Source organism: Dendrobates tinctorius, unplaced genomic scaffold (genome assembly GCF_039654945.1).
Source record: "Dendrobates tinctorius isolate UK_male_01 unplaced genomic scaffold, ASM3965494v1 ptg000158l, whole genome shotgun sequence".
Classification (NCBI taxonomy): domain Eukaryota; kingdom Metazoa; phylum Chordata; class Amphibia; order Anura; family Dendrobatidae; genus Dendrobates; species Dendrobates tinctorius.
The window spans coordinates 28,719,616-28,740,181 of record NW_027361825.1 but is presented as its reverse complement, the minus strand read 5'-3'; the positions used below and the strand labels follow the sequence as shown (position 1 = coordinate 28,740,181).

General features: G+C 43.1%; 1 protein-coding gene across 1 annotated transcript in view; it reads right to left on the bottom strand.

The window, feature by feature from the left end:
- LOC141052022 (cytochrome P450 2C23-like) overlaps positions 1-20,566 on the bottom strand; it is a 40,998-nt gene that overhangs the window by 2,622 nt on the left and 17,810 nt on the right. The window contains exons 3-7 of the mRNA XM_073549193.1: positions 18,174-18,323; positions 13,989-14,149; positions 12,179-12,355; positions 11,882-12,023; positions 11,554-11,741 (exon numbers count right to left, since the gene is read on the bottom strand). Coding sequence (XP_073405294.1) covers positions 11,554-11,741; positions 11,882-12,023; positions 12,179-12,355; positions 13,989-14,149; positions 18,174-18,323 — 818 coding nt within the window. The remainder of the gene's footprint in view (positions 1-11,553; positions 11,742-11,881; positions 12,024-12,178; positions 12,356-13,988; positions 14,150-18,173; positions 18,324-20,566) is intronic.

The following is a 20,566-nucleotide window of genomic DNA, read 5'->3' as shown; positions in this document are numbered from 1 at the left end:
GCTGTTGGCTCCTGAGCTCTAGCTGTTCTGCTGGTGGATTCCCTGCTGCTGCTGATCGTTACTCGGTGCTCTGCCTCTCCTTGTTTTGCTGCCTACAGTCCTCTGAGAGTCTCCCTGATGCTGTTTGTGCTTAGCTACTGTCTGGACTTCTAGATGGAGCTATTTGCCTCTGGAACTGCTGTAAGGAATCCTGACATCATCTTCTCTTCTAGGTCTGTGTTTGTGTGGGCTGCTGTGCGGGACTTACAGCCCAAAAGGTACACATAGTGACCTTCTCTTGATAATGCCACTCCGGTATAAAACTGGACTTCCACGTTTAAGTGCCGAGTGCATTCCCACCTTTATAATATCGCTGGACTGCCTCATTAAATGTGGTGTGCTTACTTACATACTTTCTGCTGGACTCCTACATTTAGTGTCTTGTACACACCTGCGTTATATTACTGCTGGAGTGGTCATATTAGAGGTCGCGCCCTGCTATTTAGTTACTCTGGACATTTCTATGTTGAGCTGGGTTTTTGTTACAATTGCAGGAAGTGCTCTGTTAGTTTTGCTTTACTTAGAAAAAACACAAAAATTGGGCTTGGTTTGAGTTGGTACACATGCAGCATATAAATGCATGTTCACATGGCCAAAAAGCATACAAAACCTACAAAAGACAAAATGAAAAAAACCCTGCTGTAATCAAGTAAGTAAAAAGCAAAAGTGCGCTTAAATCATTATTGAACTCTGTATGATTTAAATGCACTTTTGCTTTTTACTTACTTGATTACGGCAGGGTTTTTTCATTTTGTCTTTTGTAGGTTTTGTATAGTTTTGCTTTACTTGCATCATTGCATATTGTGCTGTGTTTTCATTACTATTGCAGGAAGTGCTCTCTTAGTTTGATTACACTTGTTAAATTCCCTTATTTGCATCAACTTTGGTCTCAGTGTCATATTATCCCATGCAATCAGATTCCGTAGTACCCATATAATTGTTACAAAATGGGTTACGGCTGGGTCTTCCAGCAAGACAATAACCCGAAACATACAGTCAAGGCAATAAAGGAATGGCTCAAAAAGAAGCACATTAAGGTCATGGAGTGGCCTAGCCAGTCTCCACACAATAATCACATAGAAAGCTTATGGAGGGAGTTGAAGCTCCGAGTTGCCAAGTGAAAGCCTCAAAATCTTAATGATTTAGAGATGATTTGCAAAGAGGAGTGGACCAAAATTACTCCTGACATGTGTGCAAACCTCATCAACTGCAAAAAAAAGTCTGACTGCTGTGCTCGCCAAAAAGGGTTTTGCACCAAGTATTAAGTCTTGTTTGCCAGAGGGATCAAATACTTATTTTTCACTGCAAAATGCAAATAAATTTATATAACTTATACAATGTGATTTTCTGGATTTTATCTTTGATATTCTATCTCTAAATGTTAAAATAAACCTACCCTTAAAATTATAGACTGTTCATGTCTTCTTTGTCAGTGAGCAAACTTACAAAATTGGCAAGCGATCAAATAATAATTTCCTTCACTGTATATTGTAATACCATATATGAAAAATACTAAAAAAAAAGCACATTTTATGCTTCAGGCCGAAAAAAATATGCAAATTGCCTCTTGATAGAGGAAGAGTACTTAATCCCTTCCCGACCTGTGACACAGCGTATGCGTCATGAAAGTCGGTGCCAATCCGACCCATGACGCATATGCTGCGTCATGACTTCAAAGCCCCTCTGCGGGTCGGGTGACCGGGGTCACTGAAAGGTCACCTGACCTGCAGATACAGGGGGCTGTGTACTTCACCACAGGGGGCATGGCTTCGCCCCCACGTGGCTATGATCGCTTTGATTGGCTGTTAAAAGTGAAACAGCCAATCAGAGCGATAGTAATATTTCATCAATGAAAATTGATGAAATATTACAATCCAGCCATGGCCGATGCTGTAGTAGCATTGTACATGGCTGGAGACCCAGTTCCGACCCCCCCCATGACTCACGGGGCTGATCGGCCCCCGATACCGACTGACAGCGGCAATGTGCCACCGCCGTCATCATCTGCTCCCCTCCCCCTTTTCACCGCTCCCCCCACCTTCCGACCCCCCTCTCACCCCCCGGTACATCCGATGTCCCGCTCCGGCTCCAGGTGTCCCACCGTCCTGATTCATGGGCGCCGCCATCTTAGAAAATGGCGGGCATATGCGCAGTGGGCCCGCTTCAATCTGCAAACACTGCAGATTCATTCATTCATTCTGAACACTATGATATTCTTTCACAGTGATCAAAATGAAAAAAATAGTAAATGAACCCCCCCGTTTATCACCCCCATAGGCAGACACATAATAAAATAAAGAAATTATTTTTATTTTTCCATTAGGGTTATGGTTAGGGTTGGAAATAGGGTTAGGGTTAGAAATAGGGTTAGGGTTGGAATTAGGGTTAGGGTTGGAATTAGGGTTAGGGTTGGTATTAGGGTTAGAATTAGGTTTAGGTTGGAATTAGGGTTAGGGTTGGAGTTAGGGTTGGAATTAGGGTTAGGGTTGGAATTAAGGTTGGGATTAGAGTTAGGGTTGTAACTAGGGTTAAGGTTGTAACTAGGGTTAGGGTTGGAATTAGGATTAGGGTTGGAATTAGGGTTAAGATTAGGGTTAGGGGTGGGTAGGGGTTGGGATTACAGTTAGGCTTGTGGCTTGAGTTAGAGTTGGGATTAGGGTTAGGGGTGTGTCGGGGTTAGGGTTGTGGTTAGGGTTATGATTAGGGTTGGGATTAGGGTTAGGGGTGTGTTGGGGATGGGGTTGGAGTTAGAATTGCGGGGTTTCCACTGTTTAGGCACATCACGGGGTCTCCAAACGCGACATGGCGCCACCATTTATTCCAGCCAATTTTGCGTTCAAAAAGTCAAACAGTGCTCCCTCCATTCCGAGTCCCGAAGCATGCCCAAACAGTGGTTTACCCCCACATATGGGCTATCAGCGTACTCAGTAAAAATTGCACAACAAGTTTGGAGGTCTAATTTCTTCTGTTACCATTGGGAAAATAAAAAATTGGGGGCTAAATTATTTTTGTGGAAAAAAATGATTTTTAATTTTCACGGCTCTGCGTTATAAACTTCTGTGAAGCACTTGGGGGTTAAAAGTGCTCACCACACATCTAGATAAGTTCCTTGGGTGGTCTAGTTTCCAAAATGGGGTCACTTGTGGGGGGTTTCCACTGTTTAGGAACATCAGGAGCTCTGCAAATGTAACATAACGCCCGCAGACCATTCCATCAAGTCGGCATTTCAAAACGTCACTACTTCCCTTCCGAGCCCCGACATGTGCCCAAACAGTGATCCTCCCCCACATATGGGGTACCAGCGTACTCAGGACAAACTGGACAACGACTTTTGGGGTCCAATTTATCCTGTTATCCTTGTGAAAATAAAAAATTGTGGGCTAAATATGATTTTTTCAGAAAAAAATGATTCTTTTATTTTCACGGCTCTGCGTTATAAACTTCTGTGAAGCACTTGGGGGTTCAAAGTGCTCACCACACATCTAGATAAGTTCCTTGGGGGGTCTAGTTTTCAAAATGGGGTCACTTGTTGGGGGTTTCCACTTTTTACTTTTTAGGAGCATCAGGGGCTCTACAAACATAACATGATGCCCACAGACCATTCCATCAAGTCGGCATTTCAAAACGTCACTACTTCCCTTCCGAGCCCCGACATGTGCCCAGTGGTCCCCCCCACATATGGGATACCAACGTACTCAGGACAAACTGGACAACAATTTTTGGGGTCCAGTTTCTCCTGTTACCATTGTAAAAATAAACAATAGCGTGCTAAAATATCATTTTTTGAGGGAAAAAAAAAATATTTTTATTTTCACGGCTCTGCGTTATAAACTTCTGTGAAGTACCTGGGGGTTCAAAGTCTTCACTATGCATCTAGATAAGTTCCTTAGGGGGTCTAGTTTCCAAAATGGGGTCATTTGTGGGGGAGCTCCAAAGTTTAGGCACACAGGCACACGACATGGTGTCCGCTAACGATTGGAGCTAATTTTCCAGTCAAAAAGTCAAATGGCGATCCTTCCCTTCTGAGCCATGCCGTGCGCCTAAACAGTGGTTTATGACCACATATGGGGTACCAGCATACTCAGGACAAACTGGACAACAACTTTTGGGGTCTAATTTATCCTGTTACCCTTGTGAAAATAAAAAATAGTGCAGGGAAAAAAATGATTTTTTATTTTCATGGCTCTGCGTTTATAAACTTCTGTGAAGCACTTGGGGGTTCAAAGTGCTCACTACACATCTAGATAAGTTCCATAAGGGCTACAGTTTCCAAATGGGGTCATTTGTGGGGGGTTTCCACTGTTTAGGAACATCAGGGGCTCTGCAAACGTAATATGATGCCCACAGACCATTCCATCAAGTCGGCATTCCAAAATGGCGCTCCTTCCCTTCTGAGCTCTCCCATTCGCCCAAACAGTGGCTCCCCCACATATGGGGTATCAGTGTACTCAGGACAAATTGCACAACAACTTTTTTGGTCCAATTTCATCTGTTAGCCTTGTGAAAATAAAAATAGCGGGCTAAAAAAATCATTTTTGAGGAAAAAAATGATTATTTATTTTCACTGCTCTGCGCTATAAATTTCTGTGAAGCACTTGTGGGGTCAAAGTGCACACTACACATCTAGATAAGTTCATTGGATGGTCTAGTTTTCAAAATGGGGTCACTTGTGGGGGAGCTCCAATGTTTAGGCACACAGGGGCTCTCCAAACGCGACATGGTGTCTGCTAACGATTGAAGCTAATTTTCCATTCAAAAAGTCAAATGGCGCTCCTTCCCTTCCGGGCTCTGCCGTGCGCCCAAACAGTGGTTTATGACCACATATGAGGTATCGGTGTACTCAGGAGAAATTGCCCAACAAATTTTAGGATCTATTTTATCCTTTTACCAGTGCGAAAATGAAAAAACTGAGGCTAAAAGAAATTGTTTGTGAAAAAAAGTACTTTTTTTTACGGATCAATTTGTGAAGCACCTGGGGGTTTAAAGTGCTCACTATGCACCTAGATAAGTTCCTTGGAGGGTCTAGTTTCCAAAATGGGGTCACTTGTGGGGAGCTCCAATGTTTAGGCACACAGGGACTCTCCAAACGCGACATGGCAACCGCTAAATATTCCAGCATATTTTCCATTCAAAAAGTCAAATGGCGCTCCTTCCCTTCTGAGCCCTGCCGTGCACCTAAACAGTGGTTTATGACCACATGTGAGATATCGTTGTACTCAGGAGAAATTGCCCAACAAATTTTAGGATCCAATTTATCCTGTTACACATGTGAAAATGAAAAATATGATGCTAAAAGAAAATTTTTGTTGGAAAAATTAAAATGTCCATTTTTTCCTTCCACGTTGCTTTAGTACCTGTGAAGCACCTGAACGGTTAATAAACTTCTTGAATGTGGTTTTGAGTACCTTGAGGGGTGCAGTTTTTAGAATGGTGTCACTTTTGGGTATTTTCTGCCATATAGACCCCTCAAAATGACTTCAAATGTGAGGTGGTCCCTAAAAAAAATGGTTTTGCAAATTTTGTTGTAAAAGTAAGAAATCGCTGGTCTACTTTTAACCCTTAGAACTTCCTAGCAAAAAAAAATTTGTTTCCAAAATTGTGCTGATGTAAAGTAAATATGTGGAAAATGTTATTTATTAACTATTTTGTGTCGCATAACTCTCTGGTTTAACAGAATAAAAATTCAAAATTTGAAAATTGCAAAATTTTCAAAATTTTCACCAAATTTCCATTTTTTCACAAATAAATACAAAAATTATCGACCTAAATTTACCACTAACATGAAGCCCAATGTGTCACGAAAAAACATTCTCAGAATCGCTAGGATCTGTTGAAGCGTTCCTGAATTATTACCTCATAAAGGGACACTGGTCAGAATTGCAAAAAATGGCCAGGTCATTAAGGTCAAAATAGGGTGGGTCATGAAGGGGTTAAACTATAAGTCTCCTCACTTTGGCATGTCAGTTATGTCAAGGAGAAATGGTACCCCTTAGACCCCTGTCAGAGGCCTCTCATACAGTCAAATCAGATCTCATGCTTTGCACTGGAGAGGGGCAACACCCTGAAACATCTGTCTGGAAATTGTGATTCTGGTTTTTCGTTTATTCTAAGGGTCCCGTTACACTTAGCGACGCACCAGCGATCCCGACAATGACACGACCTGGTAAGGATCACTGGTGCGTCACTAAATGATTGCTAGTAAGCTGCCAAACAGGCAGATCTCTTCAGAGATGCAGCAACCATCTAGCGATCCTAGGCGGTCGTTGATACCTTATCACACAGCAGCGTTTCCAAACTATTCCAGCCTGCATCCTGAGTTCTGTGTCACTGAAGAGATCGCTCTTCGATGAAAAAATGACCCAGGCCTTTCGCGCACGATCAGCGATATCCAGCTGGGGGGTCGGTCGCCGCTATGTGTCACACAAAGCGAGATCGCTGGTGAGATCGCTGTTGCATCACAAAATCAGTGATGCTTCCGCGATCTCGCTAGCAATCTCGCTATTTGAGAAAGGGGCTTTAGTCATGTGGCAAGGCTTGTTAGTGGGTCAAATACTGACTTTAAAGTGAATCTGTAGGCAGGTTTTTCCTTTGTAATCTAAAGACCGCTTGCTGTAGGGGTTAAAACAGATCTCAGCATGGCCTCTCTTATCAAGTTTGGTTTTGCTTGCTTACAGTAATTGTTTTAGCACTTTTAGCACTTTTAGCTCTTATCATTGCTGATCCTCCTGGTTTGACAGGGCCCCTCCTGTGACAGGCACCTCAATGTCTATGGACTTTGTACATGTAGAGACTGGTTTGGCAGGAGAAGCTTTTTCATATCTACTTCATGCTAGATCTAAACGCTGATTAGACACACTATGCAAAATGACAATAAGGTCTTATTCAAGTATTACAGAGGAAACAAAAAGGTAGGTTTTGGTCACCTTAACTGGTGGTGGTAAACACCTAGAAATACATAAATCACAGCTGCTGCAGCTTCCAAAGGAATTATATACAATGTGCCAAGGACTTCCATTGCTCTTAGCACATTGTATAAAAACTCTGATTGTGTGAGACTAGCTGCACGCAGTAATCTAAGGGTGGTTTCACATTAGCGCTTTTTAAGCGCACGCACGGCCGGGGGTAGCTCCGCCCCCGAGCCAGCTCTCTGCCCGGCGTGCCCGCCCCTTGCTTGTAGCGCCGCCTCCTAGCGCACAGCGGCACCTGCGATCGGCGCACCCTATCTTTAGCATAGGGTGCGCAGATCGTGCGCAGGCCGTGCGCTAGTTGCGCTTTGACCTGCGCTGCGCACTTTCGACGGTGCGCCGTGCGCGCCAAAATCTGAAAAGTTTGATTTTGGCGCGCACGGCGCACAGTCAAAAGTGCGCAGCGCAGGTCAAAGCGCAACTAGCGCACGGCCTGCGCACGATCTGCGCACCCTATGCTAAAGATATGGTGCGCCGATCGCAGGCGCCGCTGTGCGCTAGGAGGCGGCGCTACAAGCAAGGGGCGGGCACGCCGGGCAGAGAGCCGGCTCGGGGGCGGAGCTACCCCCGGCCGTGCGTGCGCTTAAAAAGCGCTAATGTGAAACCACCCTAAGTGGTACATCATTGTATTGAGCTTCCTTTTGCCTACATCACCATCATCATCATCATTTCCATTGCTCTCAGATAAGGTAGCAAATGCCTGCTGACAGATTTCCTTTAACACTGCAACTATATGCATATTTAATTTCCCAAAGAAGCATTGCATGGCCTAAAAGTCTCCTTACCCTGGCATGTCACTCTCCACAAGGAGAAACATTACCCCTTAAAGGGAATCTGTCACCCCATTTTTCGACTATGAGCTGCCGGCACTGACATCAGGGGCTTATCTACAGCATTCTGTGCCGGAGCCATGACAGGCATCAAAGAAGAGGACGTCACCATTAGAAGATGGGAGGCACCGGACCGGACGGCGACACCCATCGGACCGGACCGAACGCCAGGGTGAGTATAATCTAACTCCTTTTTATTCTCCTTCAGGTTACATCGGGGGCTCATCTACAGCATTACAGAATGCTGTAGATAAGCCCCTGATGGCGGTGCTGGCAGCTCATAGTTGAAAAATGGGGTGACAGATTCCCTTTAAGCTTCAGGGAAAAAAAAAAAACAAGAATGTAAAAATTAAATGACCCGAGTCATCTATTGAGCCAGTGAAGAAAATTGTACAGATGAACAATGAAGAATCACCTTAGAAAAAAGCCAATAAAGCAAATGGTGTTAGGAACGGTGGAATGCACTAAATAAAAATAATAATAAAGTGCGTTCGTCGCTTGGAGTCCACCGTGCAGTAGATGTTAAAACCGCTGCTGAGTAATGGCAGACGAGCAATATGGCGATATAATGTGCACGGGTTTAACTTCACCTGAAGTGCGCAAAGCGGGCTCTGTTCACACACAGAGGCGCCGCAACAAAAACATACAAAAGGCTGAGCCTGTTAGAGTCACAGGCCTCAGGTAAATGCACACACGGTATAAGGTCACAGGAGCAGGAACTGAGACAGAGGGGCTGCGTCCATCTAGACCTACCGTGTGTGCGGCGTCGCTACTGTGGACGCCAAGAAGGGCTGCAACTGCAGCGCGGCGCAGGACACTGCCGCTGGACGACATAGCTACAAAGCAGGCACTATGTCGGATGCTAGCGCAGAGGTGCGGTGTGCACAGTGGCCTAAGACTTGCCACAGACTGGCGCAGACTACTGAACTAATTCCCTAACCACATGCGTAATATCAGAGGGAAGGGGTTTCATAATAAGTCAGTCACCAGAATTATACATCCGTCACCATTCACACATAGCAAGTATAGTGTATACAAGCGCATGGCGGAACGGCCATGCGCGCTTTTTATAGCAGCCGGGACCTTCCGGAAGCTTCCAGATCTCCGAGATAGACCAATGAGATCTGGAGCAGGACCTGAGCACATGACTCACGATCTCCAATGGGAAACCGTCTCATGAGCATGCTCAGTAGGAGGACAGAGGGACTTAGCCCCGGAGAGATTTGCTGCAAGGCAATCTCCTCTGCAGTAGATAAAGAGCAAGAGATCGCAGAATGTAAGAGTCTGGATTCCTGCAGAGCAGACACTGGAACCTGACTCCTAACATTACCCCCCCTCCTAGGGCCCCTTTCTCTCTGAGCCTTCGAATCCACCACCCTTTGCCTATCAGAGGCATAGGCCTCAGACTCGTCCGAAGGCAAGTCTGTTGTCCCTGTAGGTGACACGGAAAACCGGGACACGTGGAAGGTATCAGAGGCGGCAAGATCACCAGGTTTAAGAAGGGACACGTGGGAGACAACAGGAGCGGCAAAACCACCCGGAGCATAAGTTGAAGTGGGACGCCGCGGTGTGTCGGCGAACGTCTCCACTCTCTGTTTATGGAAGCTTTCCCGAGCACATGAGGCGCATGCCTGAATATATTTCTTAATGTCCTGAGCCCTGTACGGCCACCAATACGACCCTGCCAGGAGTTTTGTGGTCTGCATGTAGCCACAGTGACCACGCGCCCTGGACGCGTGTGCCCACGCGAGGAGCTTCAGCCGAAGGCGAGGGGGGACAAAGGTCTTGCCCGGCGGCACAGAGTTTGGCCATTGCGGTTTCCATTATCCTGGTGAACAGAGTGCTGACAGTGGCAGCCGCAAGTGGAACTTAGTGTCGGACGCGCCTCGAGACTGGCGCGAGCCACCTCCATGGGCTCTGGAAGTGAACACTCTGGCTCGGGTGATTCCAGAGGTTCAAAGAGGTTGGGAGACAGAGTAACCTTCCATCTGGATTGAGCACGCTCCAGCCCGCGCTCAGAAAAACGGAGATCAATACGGGTGGCAATAGCAAACAGCTCCTCCAGACTTGCAGGGACCTCTCTGGTAGAAAGAGCTTCCTTAACATGCTCAGCTAAACCTCTCCAAAACACAGGGATGAGGGCTTTGTTAGACCACTCCAGCTCGGAAGCCAGTGTCCGAAAACGAACGACATACTGACTAACCGAGAGGGATCCCTGAGTCAAAGCCAGTATCTGTAGAGAGGTATCGTGCATGACCCGTGGTCCCAGGAAGACCTGCTTAATAGCTGTTAAAAACTGAGCAGTGGTCCGAACCTCTGAGTCACCATGCTCCCATAGTGGCGTAGCCCACTCCAACGCCTTGCCTGACAGAAGGGAAACAATAAACCCCAACTTGGCCCGCTCCGTAGGGAATCGCGCAGCCAGTAACTCCACCTGGCTAGAGCACTGGCTGACGAAACCCCTACAGCAGGCATCATCGCTAGAAAATTTATTGGGCAACGAGAGGCGGGTAACTGTCGGCGCGTGGGAGGATGTGGACATACGAGAAACTGCCTCTGCGTTGCCTGTACAGCAGCCTCCGAAGACTTCGCCGCTGAGATAACACTCTCAAGAGCAGCCAACCGGCCCTCTAGCTGGCGAATGCACTGAAGGAGTTGCTGTTGATCTGCCATCACTAGCCAGACCCTGGCGCTAGTATAATAATAAAGTGCGTTCGCTGCTCGGGGTCCACCGTGCAGTAGGTGTTACAACCGCTGCTGAGTAATGGCAGATGAGCAATATGGCGATATAATGCGCATGGGTTCAACTTCACCCGAAGTGCGCAGAGCGGGCTCTGTTCACACACAGAGGCGCCGCAGCAAAAACATAAAAAAAGACTGAGCTTGTTAGAGTCACAGGCCTCAGGTCAATGCACACACGGTATAAGGTCACAGGAGCAGGAAATAAGGCAGAGGTGCTGCATCCGTCTAGACCTACTGTGTGTGCGGCATCGCTACTGCGAACGCCAAAAAGGGCTGCAACTGCAGTGCGGCGCAGGACACTGCTGCTAGATGACACATCTACAAAGCAGGCACTATGTCGGACACTAGCGCAGAGGTGCGGTGTGCACAGTGGCCTAAGACTTGCCACAGACTGGCGCAGACTACTGAACTAATTCCCTATCCACATGCATAATATCAGAGGGAAGGGGTTTCATAATAAGTCAGTCACCAGGATCATACATCCGTCACCATTCACACATAGCAAGTATAGTCTACACTAGCGCATGGCGGAATGGCCATGCGCGCTTTTTATAGCAGCCGGGACCTTCCGGAAGTTTCCAGATCTCCGAGATGGACCAATGAGATCTGGAGCAGGACCTGAGCACATGACTCACGATCTCCAATGGGAAACTGTCTCATGAGCATGCTCAGTAGGAGGACAGAGGGACTTAGCCCCTGGAGAGATTTGCTGCAAGACAATCTCCTCTGCAGTAGATAAAGAGCAAGAGACCGCAGAATGTAAGGGTCTGGATTCCTGCAGAGCAGACACAGGAACCTGACTCCTAACAAAATGGTTTACTGTGATCTCAGTAAGGTGCTGGATTGTAGTTCTTTATGACAATCCTTCATTGTTCACCTGTACAGATTACTATACCAGACAAAGCCCATAAAAATGTAATCTCAGAGAAGAGAGACATAACAACAATCCAATCTATATGTTATAAAATTCAGAATACCTTTGGAATATGGTAGCCCCTGAATAGTGTGTCTTTGCTTGCAGCATGAGCCAGACCTGAAGGGACAATATCCGCAAATCTTTGGATTTCGTGGATCACGGCTTCTGTATAGGGCATTTTACTCCTGTCTTCCATTGACGGACAACGATCTTTGCCTATCACACTATCAATCTCCTTGTGTATCCTGTCTGAAGTACGCAAAAGAAAATTTTATAGAGAATGGGACCAAATATGGACTAGCTTCATTCGGGGATAGATTTAAGTTCAGTGCCTCCCAATAAAGACTATATATGGCTGGTTGCATACTTTGACCATTTAGTCATATTACCTTGTATTTCTGGATATTTCATCAGAATGAGGAAACCATATCGGATTGTCACTGTGGTTGTTTCTGTTCCAGCAATGAACAAGTCTGTAACTGTTCCCTGTAGGTTCTTCTCATGAAATTCTGAGTTTGGATTCTTTTTCTCCTAAAAAGATACTTTACCGGTGAAAATATAGAATACAGTGAAAAACTTTCACCATCAGTAGAAGCAACAAGGGTCAGGCATAGATTGAAGTCAAAAATAGAGGATGCCAATCAACTTTCAAAAAAATGTTTAATTAGGAGTATAAATTGATCTACCTCTTTCATCCTCATAAGGAAGCAATCTATAAGATCCCGAGGACAATTCTCATCCAATGTGTCCTGGTGAGCTTTCTTCTCCTCCATTATAAACTCTTTTAGCTTTTCAAAACTTTGGAAGATTTTCTGGTGAGGGCCTGGAACACGGGTCATCATGTTTGGGAAAAGGTTAAGAACCTAAATTAAAAATAACATTATGAGATTAAAATCTGTAAAAAATATTTGCTGCTTACATTTTAAAATGTGTGAAAAATATTTTTGAAAAGGTTCTATTTTTTGGCAGACCCAACATCAAATTGTATTTGTATTGCAATTGTAATTGTATGTGTTAAACATTATGCCATGTCTGGTTTATTTTGAAAGCAGATACCCTTTGACTTTTTTTTACTTTTATCTTTCTATTTTTCTTGATTACAACCACAAACTCTTTTCCTGAGACATCCTCCTTGCTCAACTTAAGGGTTTGCACACACGACCGTTTAAATCGGACAAGTCCGTGTTTTTTAGGGATGACACTGATACCCATGTTACTCTAGACTGATGAGCACATGTTTGATTTTTATTTGAGTATTAATCAAAGTTAGCAATGCAAGTGAATGGGTCTGATTTCCACAGACTGACTGAATGGAGAAACTTTTTTTTTCTCTCCACCTCTGAGAAACACAAATCCAACTCTGACCAAACTCTGATCAGAGTCTGATGAACATTATTGGACACTTTTTCTCTGATGTAGAGAAATCAGTCTTGTGACCCTATCCATAGTTGGTTCCATCAACTCCACTAATAAATGACAGCATTCTTTGCAGGACTTCCTTCTAAAAAGTAACTATGTTGTAAGCAAACAACTTGGTGGAGATTTAGCTGAATCAACAGGAAAAGAGAGTAGAATTAAAAATAACCACAAGGCGGTGAAACCTAAGTGGCGAAACCTGGAAACAAAATGACAAGCACAGCTTATTATTTCCTCTTTCTTTATTCCACACTATGAGTGTCACTGATCGTGGAAATAGGGTCTCCTAATATCCAGGATCTGGATAGATAGATAATGTATTTTTTTAACTATAACTAATTAATTATCTAACTACATCATATATTATCTAACTATCCAGAGCCTGAATGTTGGGAGACTCTACTTCCACTATCAGTGACTTTCATAATGGGTGGTAAAGAAGAGGGAAAATTCTAACCTAGGCTTCTCATTTTGTTTCCAATTTTCACCACTTATGTTCTGCCATCTTGTGATTGTTTTATATATTTATATTAGGGCTTAGGCCGGGATCACACTACCGTGTGTGATGCGAGAAACTTGCACAAGTCTCTCATATCAACAACCGCAACTGCCGCTGGCAATCTGGACCGGAGCTTCGGCAGCATGTATTTCTATGCAGCCGCAGCTCTCGTCCTGAGAGCCGGCGGCAGCACCAGGTGTTGATAAAAGAGACTCGTGCGAGTTTCTCACATCACACACAGTAGTGCGATTCCGGCCTTATTCAGACGTTCATGGATTTTGGTCCAATCTTAGACTTCAATGCACATACTGGCGTTGACTCTTCCAACCAAACCATAGAAATATATGAAGCTGTCACGCTGAAGTCAGGAAAGCTGCAGCCAGTCCGTGTATTAGCAGTCCGTGTTCGGACAAATTTGCACGGAGATCTGAATAAGCCCTTACACTAACTAAAATTTAAAAAAAAAAAAAAACTTTTGTTTGAGAAATAAAGCAAAACTTTTCATGTATGTAATCACAAAATATTAGTCCTGAATTTTGATTTTTTTTTTTATACCCATCAAATATTCTTCTATCACTCACCTGCCCAAAAAAACTGCTGAACGCCTTGGTAAATTCTCGAATATGTGACAGCAGCGTCATGAACTTTTCATCTTCATAGTCAAATCTCTCACCAAATACGACGGAGCAAATGACATTGGAAATAGCAAGATGCAGTAGATCCGTTGGATCAACTGGAGTGTCTATAAAAAAAATTACATAAAAATAGTCAACGATTGTACATATACTGTATATTATCAGCTTCATTTTCTAATTCAAATGAATGGAAAACAATTGCATGGCTTCTAACTTATTGCACAGTATAGTGTTGTAGTGTGCTGGGCTCTAATATTACAACATAGATGTCCAAATCACCTGCACGCCATGCGCAGACATTGGCATTGATGGTGTGCACTGCCCTTGAATAGATACCAGAAAACTCAAAGTTCTTTAGACTTTTTGTTCATATGGGTATAAGTTGTAATACCAGACAAAAGCCTGTGGATTGGTTTGGTGTTTCTTGAAAAAATGTAAACATTTTTATTTTGATCCAGGACAACCTCCTTTTGATAGGTGCCATTATTGATTGTGATCACGATGGGGAACCTCTGTTTCATATACTTTTCTACTGCTATAACATGGTCCAGAATATCTGATAATCAGAATCTATCACATCCCTTTTATGCAGGGTTAAAAAAAAATCACTTTTACTATTAGTTTCCTTTTTGGGGGAGAGTGGGTTTGGAGTAATTTTTATTTTCAAGAAGCAATTGTTCAAGTGATTTTTGTTCCTAAAGTGTTTTTTTTTCTACAGCCTTTTCATGTGACAGGGCCTAGTTTGTAGAATATTCTTCCAGGATCTACTTCAAAGTAGTGAAATTCACTGTATTTTTCCCATCAGTTATTTCTCAAGGACTGAAGTGTAAAAAACCTAAAACAAAAAGCTAAAAAAAACTCAACTAGGCACCAATAGTATTAATATTAGAAGGAGTAGGGAGATTTTTTTCAATTGGATTTTGGGAAAAATGTTTGTTGCTATTTTTGGAGCAGATCCTCACCAAATAAAGCCTCAAAAACTAAGTCTGCACATATGTTCACACGGAGTATTTTTATAAAATAAATTATCCAAAAACCACCGCGTTCAAAAAGTTTAGAGTATAGAGTTGAAGAGTTTCTGTTCTGAAATCCCAGCTAAAAGCAAACTCAGTGTGAACCCATCCTAAGAAAAGATCTGTCAAAACACAAGCTTCATTGGATCTCTTGTTGCAATGTAAGAATAGTTAAAAAAAAGTATTTTTTTATCCATTAATTAAAATCCAAAGTGAATGAAAAAAAGAGAAATCTAAACCAAATATTTGTTGTGACCACACTTTGCCATGAGAATATGTTGTTTGTTCCAAACATCTTGGATATCTCATCGATAATCTTTTGAAGACAAATTGCGATCGCTAAATATTGATGTGATTGAGATTTCTCCTTTGTTCATTCACTTTGCATTTTGTTAATTGATAAATATAAACTAATAACATTTTTATTTTTTAAAGCATCCAGCTTAAGCATGCAAGAGATCATGAGTCCAAGTATATTCAGTCTCCGCACCCTCGTCCTCACTGACAGCTCCAGATTATACGGCAACATGGAGCATGATTACTGGGGACCTGGTATTCTAGAATATAATCACAGGTTGCTTTGTCACTGTATCCTTGCTTATTCAAATTACTGGTTGTGCTACAAAAACCTGTAATTTGTACAGGAAGATGCTTATTAAGGCTCATTAAAGGATCAATACTGACTTGTAGGTTTGCTGGTGGCCCTATAGAGTTTAAGTCCTCTTTCTCTCTGAAGAGGCAATTTGCATATCAAGGCTCATTAATCAGAAAAGTTTTTCTTGAAAATTACCTTTGTTTCCTCCAGTCACCAATCGAAGCAAACAATCAGCTCAGTTTTCATTTTCACCAGAGCAGTATTAGAAATGAATGAGACAACAGAGTGGTATTCCTTAAGGAAGGCAAAACACAGGATTCATGGCTGATACCAAAAATACAGCCAGTCGTGTATTTGGACACCTGACACCCATTGATGTAGGAGACATCCAGGAGAGGATTATGAGAAGCCCAAGGAAATGAGCCCAGAAATAATGCTAACATGCACATGTTCGCAAAGGTGACCTGAAAAATGGCCAAAAGAAAACTGTCCACAGGAAAAAAGTACACAGGAAAAGCCCCCAGCTATGAATGCCCACAGGAAAGTTGCTCAGGCTAGTTTCACACTAGCGTTTGGAGACACAGCGGATGCTCGTAGTGAAGCTCCGTCCCCTGCTGTGCCTCCTCCGGTCAGCTCCGACTATAGGCACATGACCCTGCATGCGACCTGCATACCCTATCTTTAGCATTGAGTATGCAGGCAGTGCGCAGGTATGCTTTTGCCTGCCTCCTTTTGACAAGTGAAGCGGGAAAGAAGAAAAGATGTGTGTAACAAGGGCGCGTTCAACCCCAAAGAATTCAATATAATATAAAGATATCAAAAGATACTATAATAATGTGCAAAAAACAATTTTTTATTGTTGACATGTAAACAAGGCACATAAACAGCAGCGTCATGCACCCATAGGCGGAGCTGACCAGAGGAGGCGCAGCAGGGGGCGGAGCTTAACGGCGAACGTCCGCTGCGCCTCCAAATGCTAGTGTGAAACTATCTTCACACAGAAAATTGCCCACATGGAAAATTGACCACATGGACAAAATAAGAACATTTACCATCGACCCGTTTTCTATGTACAGTGTGACCCCAGCTGTACCAATATAGCGCTATTTTCACCTACCCAGACCTGTAGTACGTTATTGCTCCAGAGCCTGTGTACAGTGTGACCCCAGCTATAGCTGCATGTGCCCAATTTTCCATGTGTGAATACAACCTTAGCCCTCTTTAACCCCTTCACTTTGTGGCCAATTTCCGTTTATTAGATTCCATTTTTTCCTCCCCTTCTTCCTAGAGCCATAACTCTTTTACTTTTCTGTCCACATAGCCGTATTAGGGCTTGTTTTTGCAGGGTGAGTTGTACTTTTCAAAGACATCATTCATTTTACCATATAGTGCACTGAAAAATGGGGAAAAAATTTCCAAGTGCCTTGAAATTGTGGAAAAATGCAATTCTGATATTATTTTTTGGGGAAATGTTTTTTACGGTGTACAGTTTGTGGTAAAAATGTCCATGCAATAATATTCTCCTCATCAATACGATTACGGAGATAACCAACATGTCCAGTTTTTTTTTAATCATTTTAGTGGTGAAAAAAAATCTGTAGTTTTCCCTAAAAAATGTTTTGGTTTGTGTCACCATTTTCCAAGATCCATAACATTTTTTATTCTTTGTCTGATGTAGCTGTATGACAGCTTATGTTTTGCTGGATGAGACAACGTTATTATTAGTACCATTTTGGGGTAGATGTTTTGATCGTTTGTTAGAGCATTTTTTGTTGAATTGCAGCAACCAAACATTTTGCAATTTTGGCACTCTTGAATTTTTTCCGTTTACTTTGCTAACCGATCGGGATAATTGTTTTTATATTTTGATAGATTGACTTTTCTGAACTCGGCAATACCACATATGTGCATTTTTGTTCTAATCTTTAACTTCAACGGGGTAAAGGGGAGTGATTTGAACTTTTAGGTTTTTATTTTTTTTCATCTTTTTTAAAACATTTTTCTTTTACTTCTAACTGTCATTGTTAGCTCCCTTGGGTACTTGAAGATAAGATACTCACACCCATGATTGTTAGCGGCAGGTCCTGGCTGAAATACACAGCCATCACTTGCTGGATGTGAGGAGAGCTCCCTGAGGGAGCCCACTCCATACATCAGCTTCCGACATGCACAGTACATGTATGGTTGATGTCATGATGGGGTAAATAAACTGTTGTTATTTTGTCTATGTGGGCAATTTTCTGTATGGGCAATTTTCCATGTGAGCAGTTTTCCATGTGGGCAACTCCCCTTGTAGGTTACTTTCCTGTTGGCATTCATGACTTTGGACATTTTTACTTTGGCCAATGGAATTGTCAACAGAACTATTGCAAAACTACTCCCGTCAGCAAGCCCCAACGTTAGTTGTAGCCGAATGTTAAAATTTTCTATACAGCATTGTTCTTCAAATTTGGTTTTCCAGGTTTTGAAAAACTACAATTCCAAGCATAATATTTTTCTGCATAATTTCTAATCATCACTGACCTTTCATTTTCATAAACCTCTCAGTAAGACATCGAGCCTCTTCTTGGATTCTCTCTTCAATGCTTCGTTTTCCCATTCCAAAATTTCTCAAAGTCATAAGAGCAAATCGACGAAGAGTCTTCCATCTTTCTCCATTGCTCATGATGACCCCTAAAAGGTAAATTTTAGTGTCTATTAATATTATATTGATATAATGCCATTTTAGTCAGCCATTAAAATGATAATGCCATTGTTATTAGTGGTGAAGTCCCAGTAAAAATTCAAGATACTAATTGCCTATATGGAATAACAAAGGTATATTTTGAAGCTTTTACACCCATATGTTCTTTAAAACACGAGGGTTTGTGGCAGAGATACTTTCTGGGACTTCAAGCACCATGGCTCAATTGCTGCTACTACTACATTTTCAGCCCTTATACCTTCTGATCAATAGTTATGGACATTGGGAGTCTTCTACGATAGCCACACAAAACAGAACATGATAGTAGAATTTTATCATGTACCATGGTATCCCTTGTAGTAACTAATAGTTTGGTCAATCACATCTAAATACACTCCATACGTCTAAGGGCCCCGTTACATGTAACAATGTCCCAGCGATCAGGGCCAGCCCGAACATATAGGCGAACTAGACGGCCGCCTAGGGCGCCGACCCAAAGGGGGCACCAGAGAAAAAATAGAAAAAATTATAAAAAATCTTTTCAAAAGGCAAAAAGTTTTAGGGATGGAAAGAAAAGTGTACATATTTAAGGGCAAATATGACGCAAGAGAGGTTGGTTGGGTTGGCAACAATTTTGATAGAATCTGAAGTTGCTAAACAAATTAATCTCGGTGACTTAGTGTCATCCTTTTCAAAAAAAAAGGCAAGGAAACAAAAATTTTAATTACCTATGGTCGTTTTTGTTTTGTGCTATTGATTACTTTGTATATATTTGTCCTATACAACTTCTCAGAAGATTAAAGAGTTAGGAGAGAGTTAATTAATCATTGTTGTTGTGGTTTATTTTGCTCCTAAATTTATATCCCAAGTTTTCATCTACTGCCAAGAATAGTAGGGGAGCAACAAAATAGTTTTTGCCTAGGGCGCCGTAATCTCTTGGGCCGACCCTGCCAGCGATCCCACCAACGATCCGACGTGGATGGGATCACTGGGACATAGTTAGCTGATTGCTGGTGACCTGTCACATAGACAGACTGCAAGAAAACAATAAGTGTTCAGCTCACCCTTTGTACTTCCATGTTGCTTTCAAGCACGGGCCACAGCTCTGTCAGGCAGTAGACAAAATATGGAAAAGACGGTCCAGCTCAAAAGGGTAAAATCCAAAACATTTTATTTAGATATCCATAAAATAGGTATACACAATGCATATACCCGACTAGAAAACCGGAGGGAAGGTTGAGGAGACACTGTACGCGTTTCGAACGAAAAGTCCTTAAACGCGTACAGTGTCTCCTCAACCTTCCCTCCGGTTTTCCGGTCGGGTATATGCATTTTGTATACCTATTTTATGGAAATCTAAATAAAATGTTTTGGATTTTACCCTTTTGAGCTGGATAGTGATGGGCGAGTCCTAAATTACTCGGAATCGCTTGACTCTAGCGAGTCCAAGCCCGGGACTCGCTACTCGTTGCGAGTCTAGCGAGTCCAATGTTAATGAATAGGGTCTTAGCGAGTAATGTGTGATTTACAAACAAAGACTGTGTTGGCAAGGACGATTGTGTACTGCCAGAACCAGTGGTCAAGGTCTTATCAGCCATCCAAGATGTTATCTGGTCATGCTCTTCTGGCCTCAAGACACGTTTTTGTTGAGTACTGGGAATTCTAGACAGGAGAAAGGTAGCTCTATCAATCCTCATCTGTCTACCTGTACCAGTGCCTTCTTGGGCACGACTGCTACGGCCACGACCTCGTCCCTTTGCAACCTCTTTTTTGGGAAATTGTGGTTTTTGTGTCATTGTTGACAAATGCACAGTCACCGAGATGGAGTTAGGTGGTGCTGTAGGCGTCACTTGCTGGCGGGGTAAGTGTGTGTGCTGACACCTAGCAGTGAAGCTGCACACTAGTCCCTGCACTGTGCACTGCACTGTAAGGCTTGATCCTCCCTGCCTGCCTGCCTACAGTCTACACAGTACTCCTCTGTCCTCCTGGTAGCTCTCAGAAGAGCTGTTTGGGTTTAATATAAGGAATCTTGAAGTTTCCCTACACTAACTGACAATCCCTATGATCTGCTCAAGCATCTACCTCACCCTGCTCTATCTCAGATCTCTCAGGAATGTAGAGGAAATGGCGGTGGAAAAGGCTTATATACAGCCTCGCCTCTCATACATGACATAGGCATCACGATGGACAGAAGCCAATCATAGTCCTGCCACAACCAACATTACTGAATATG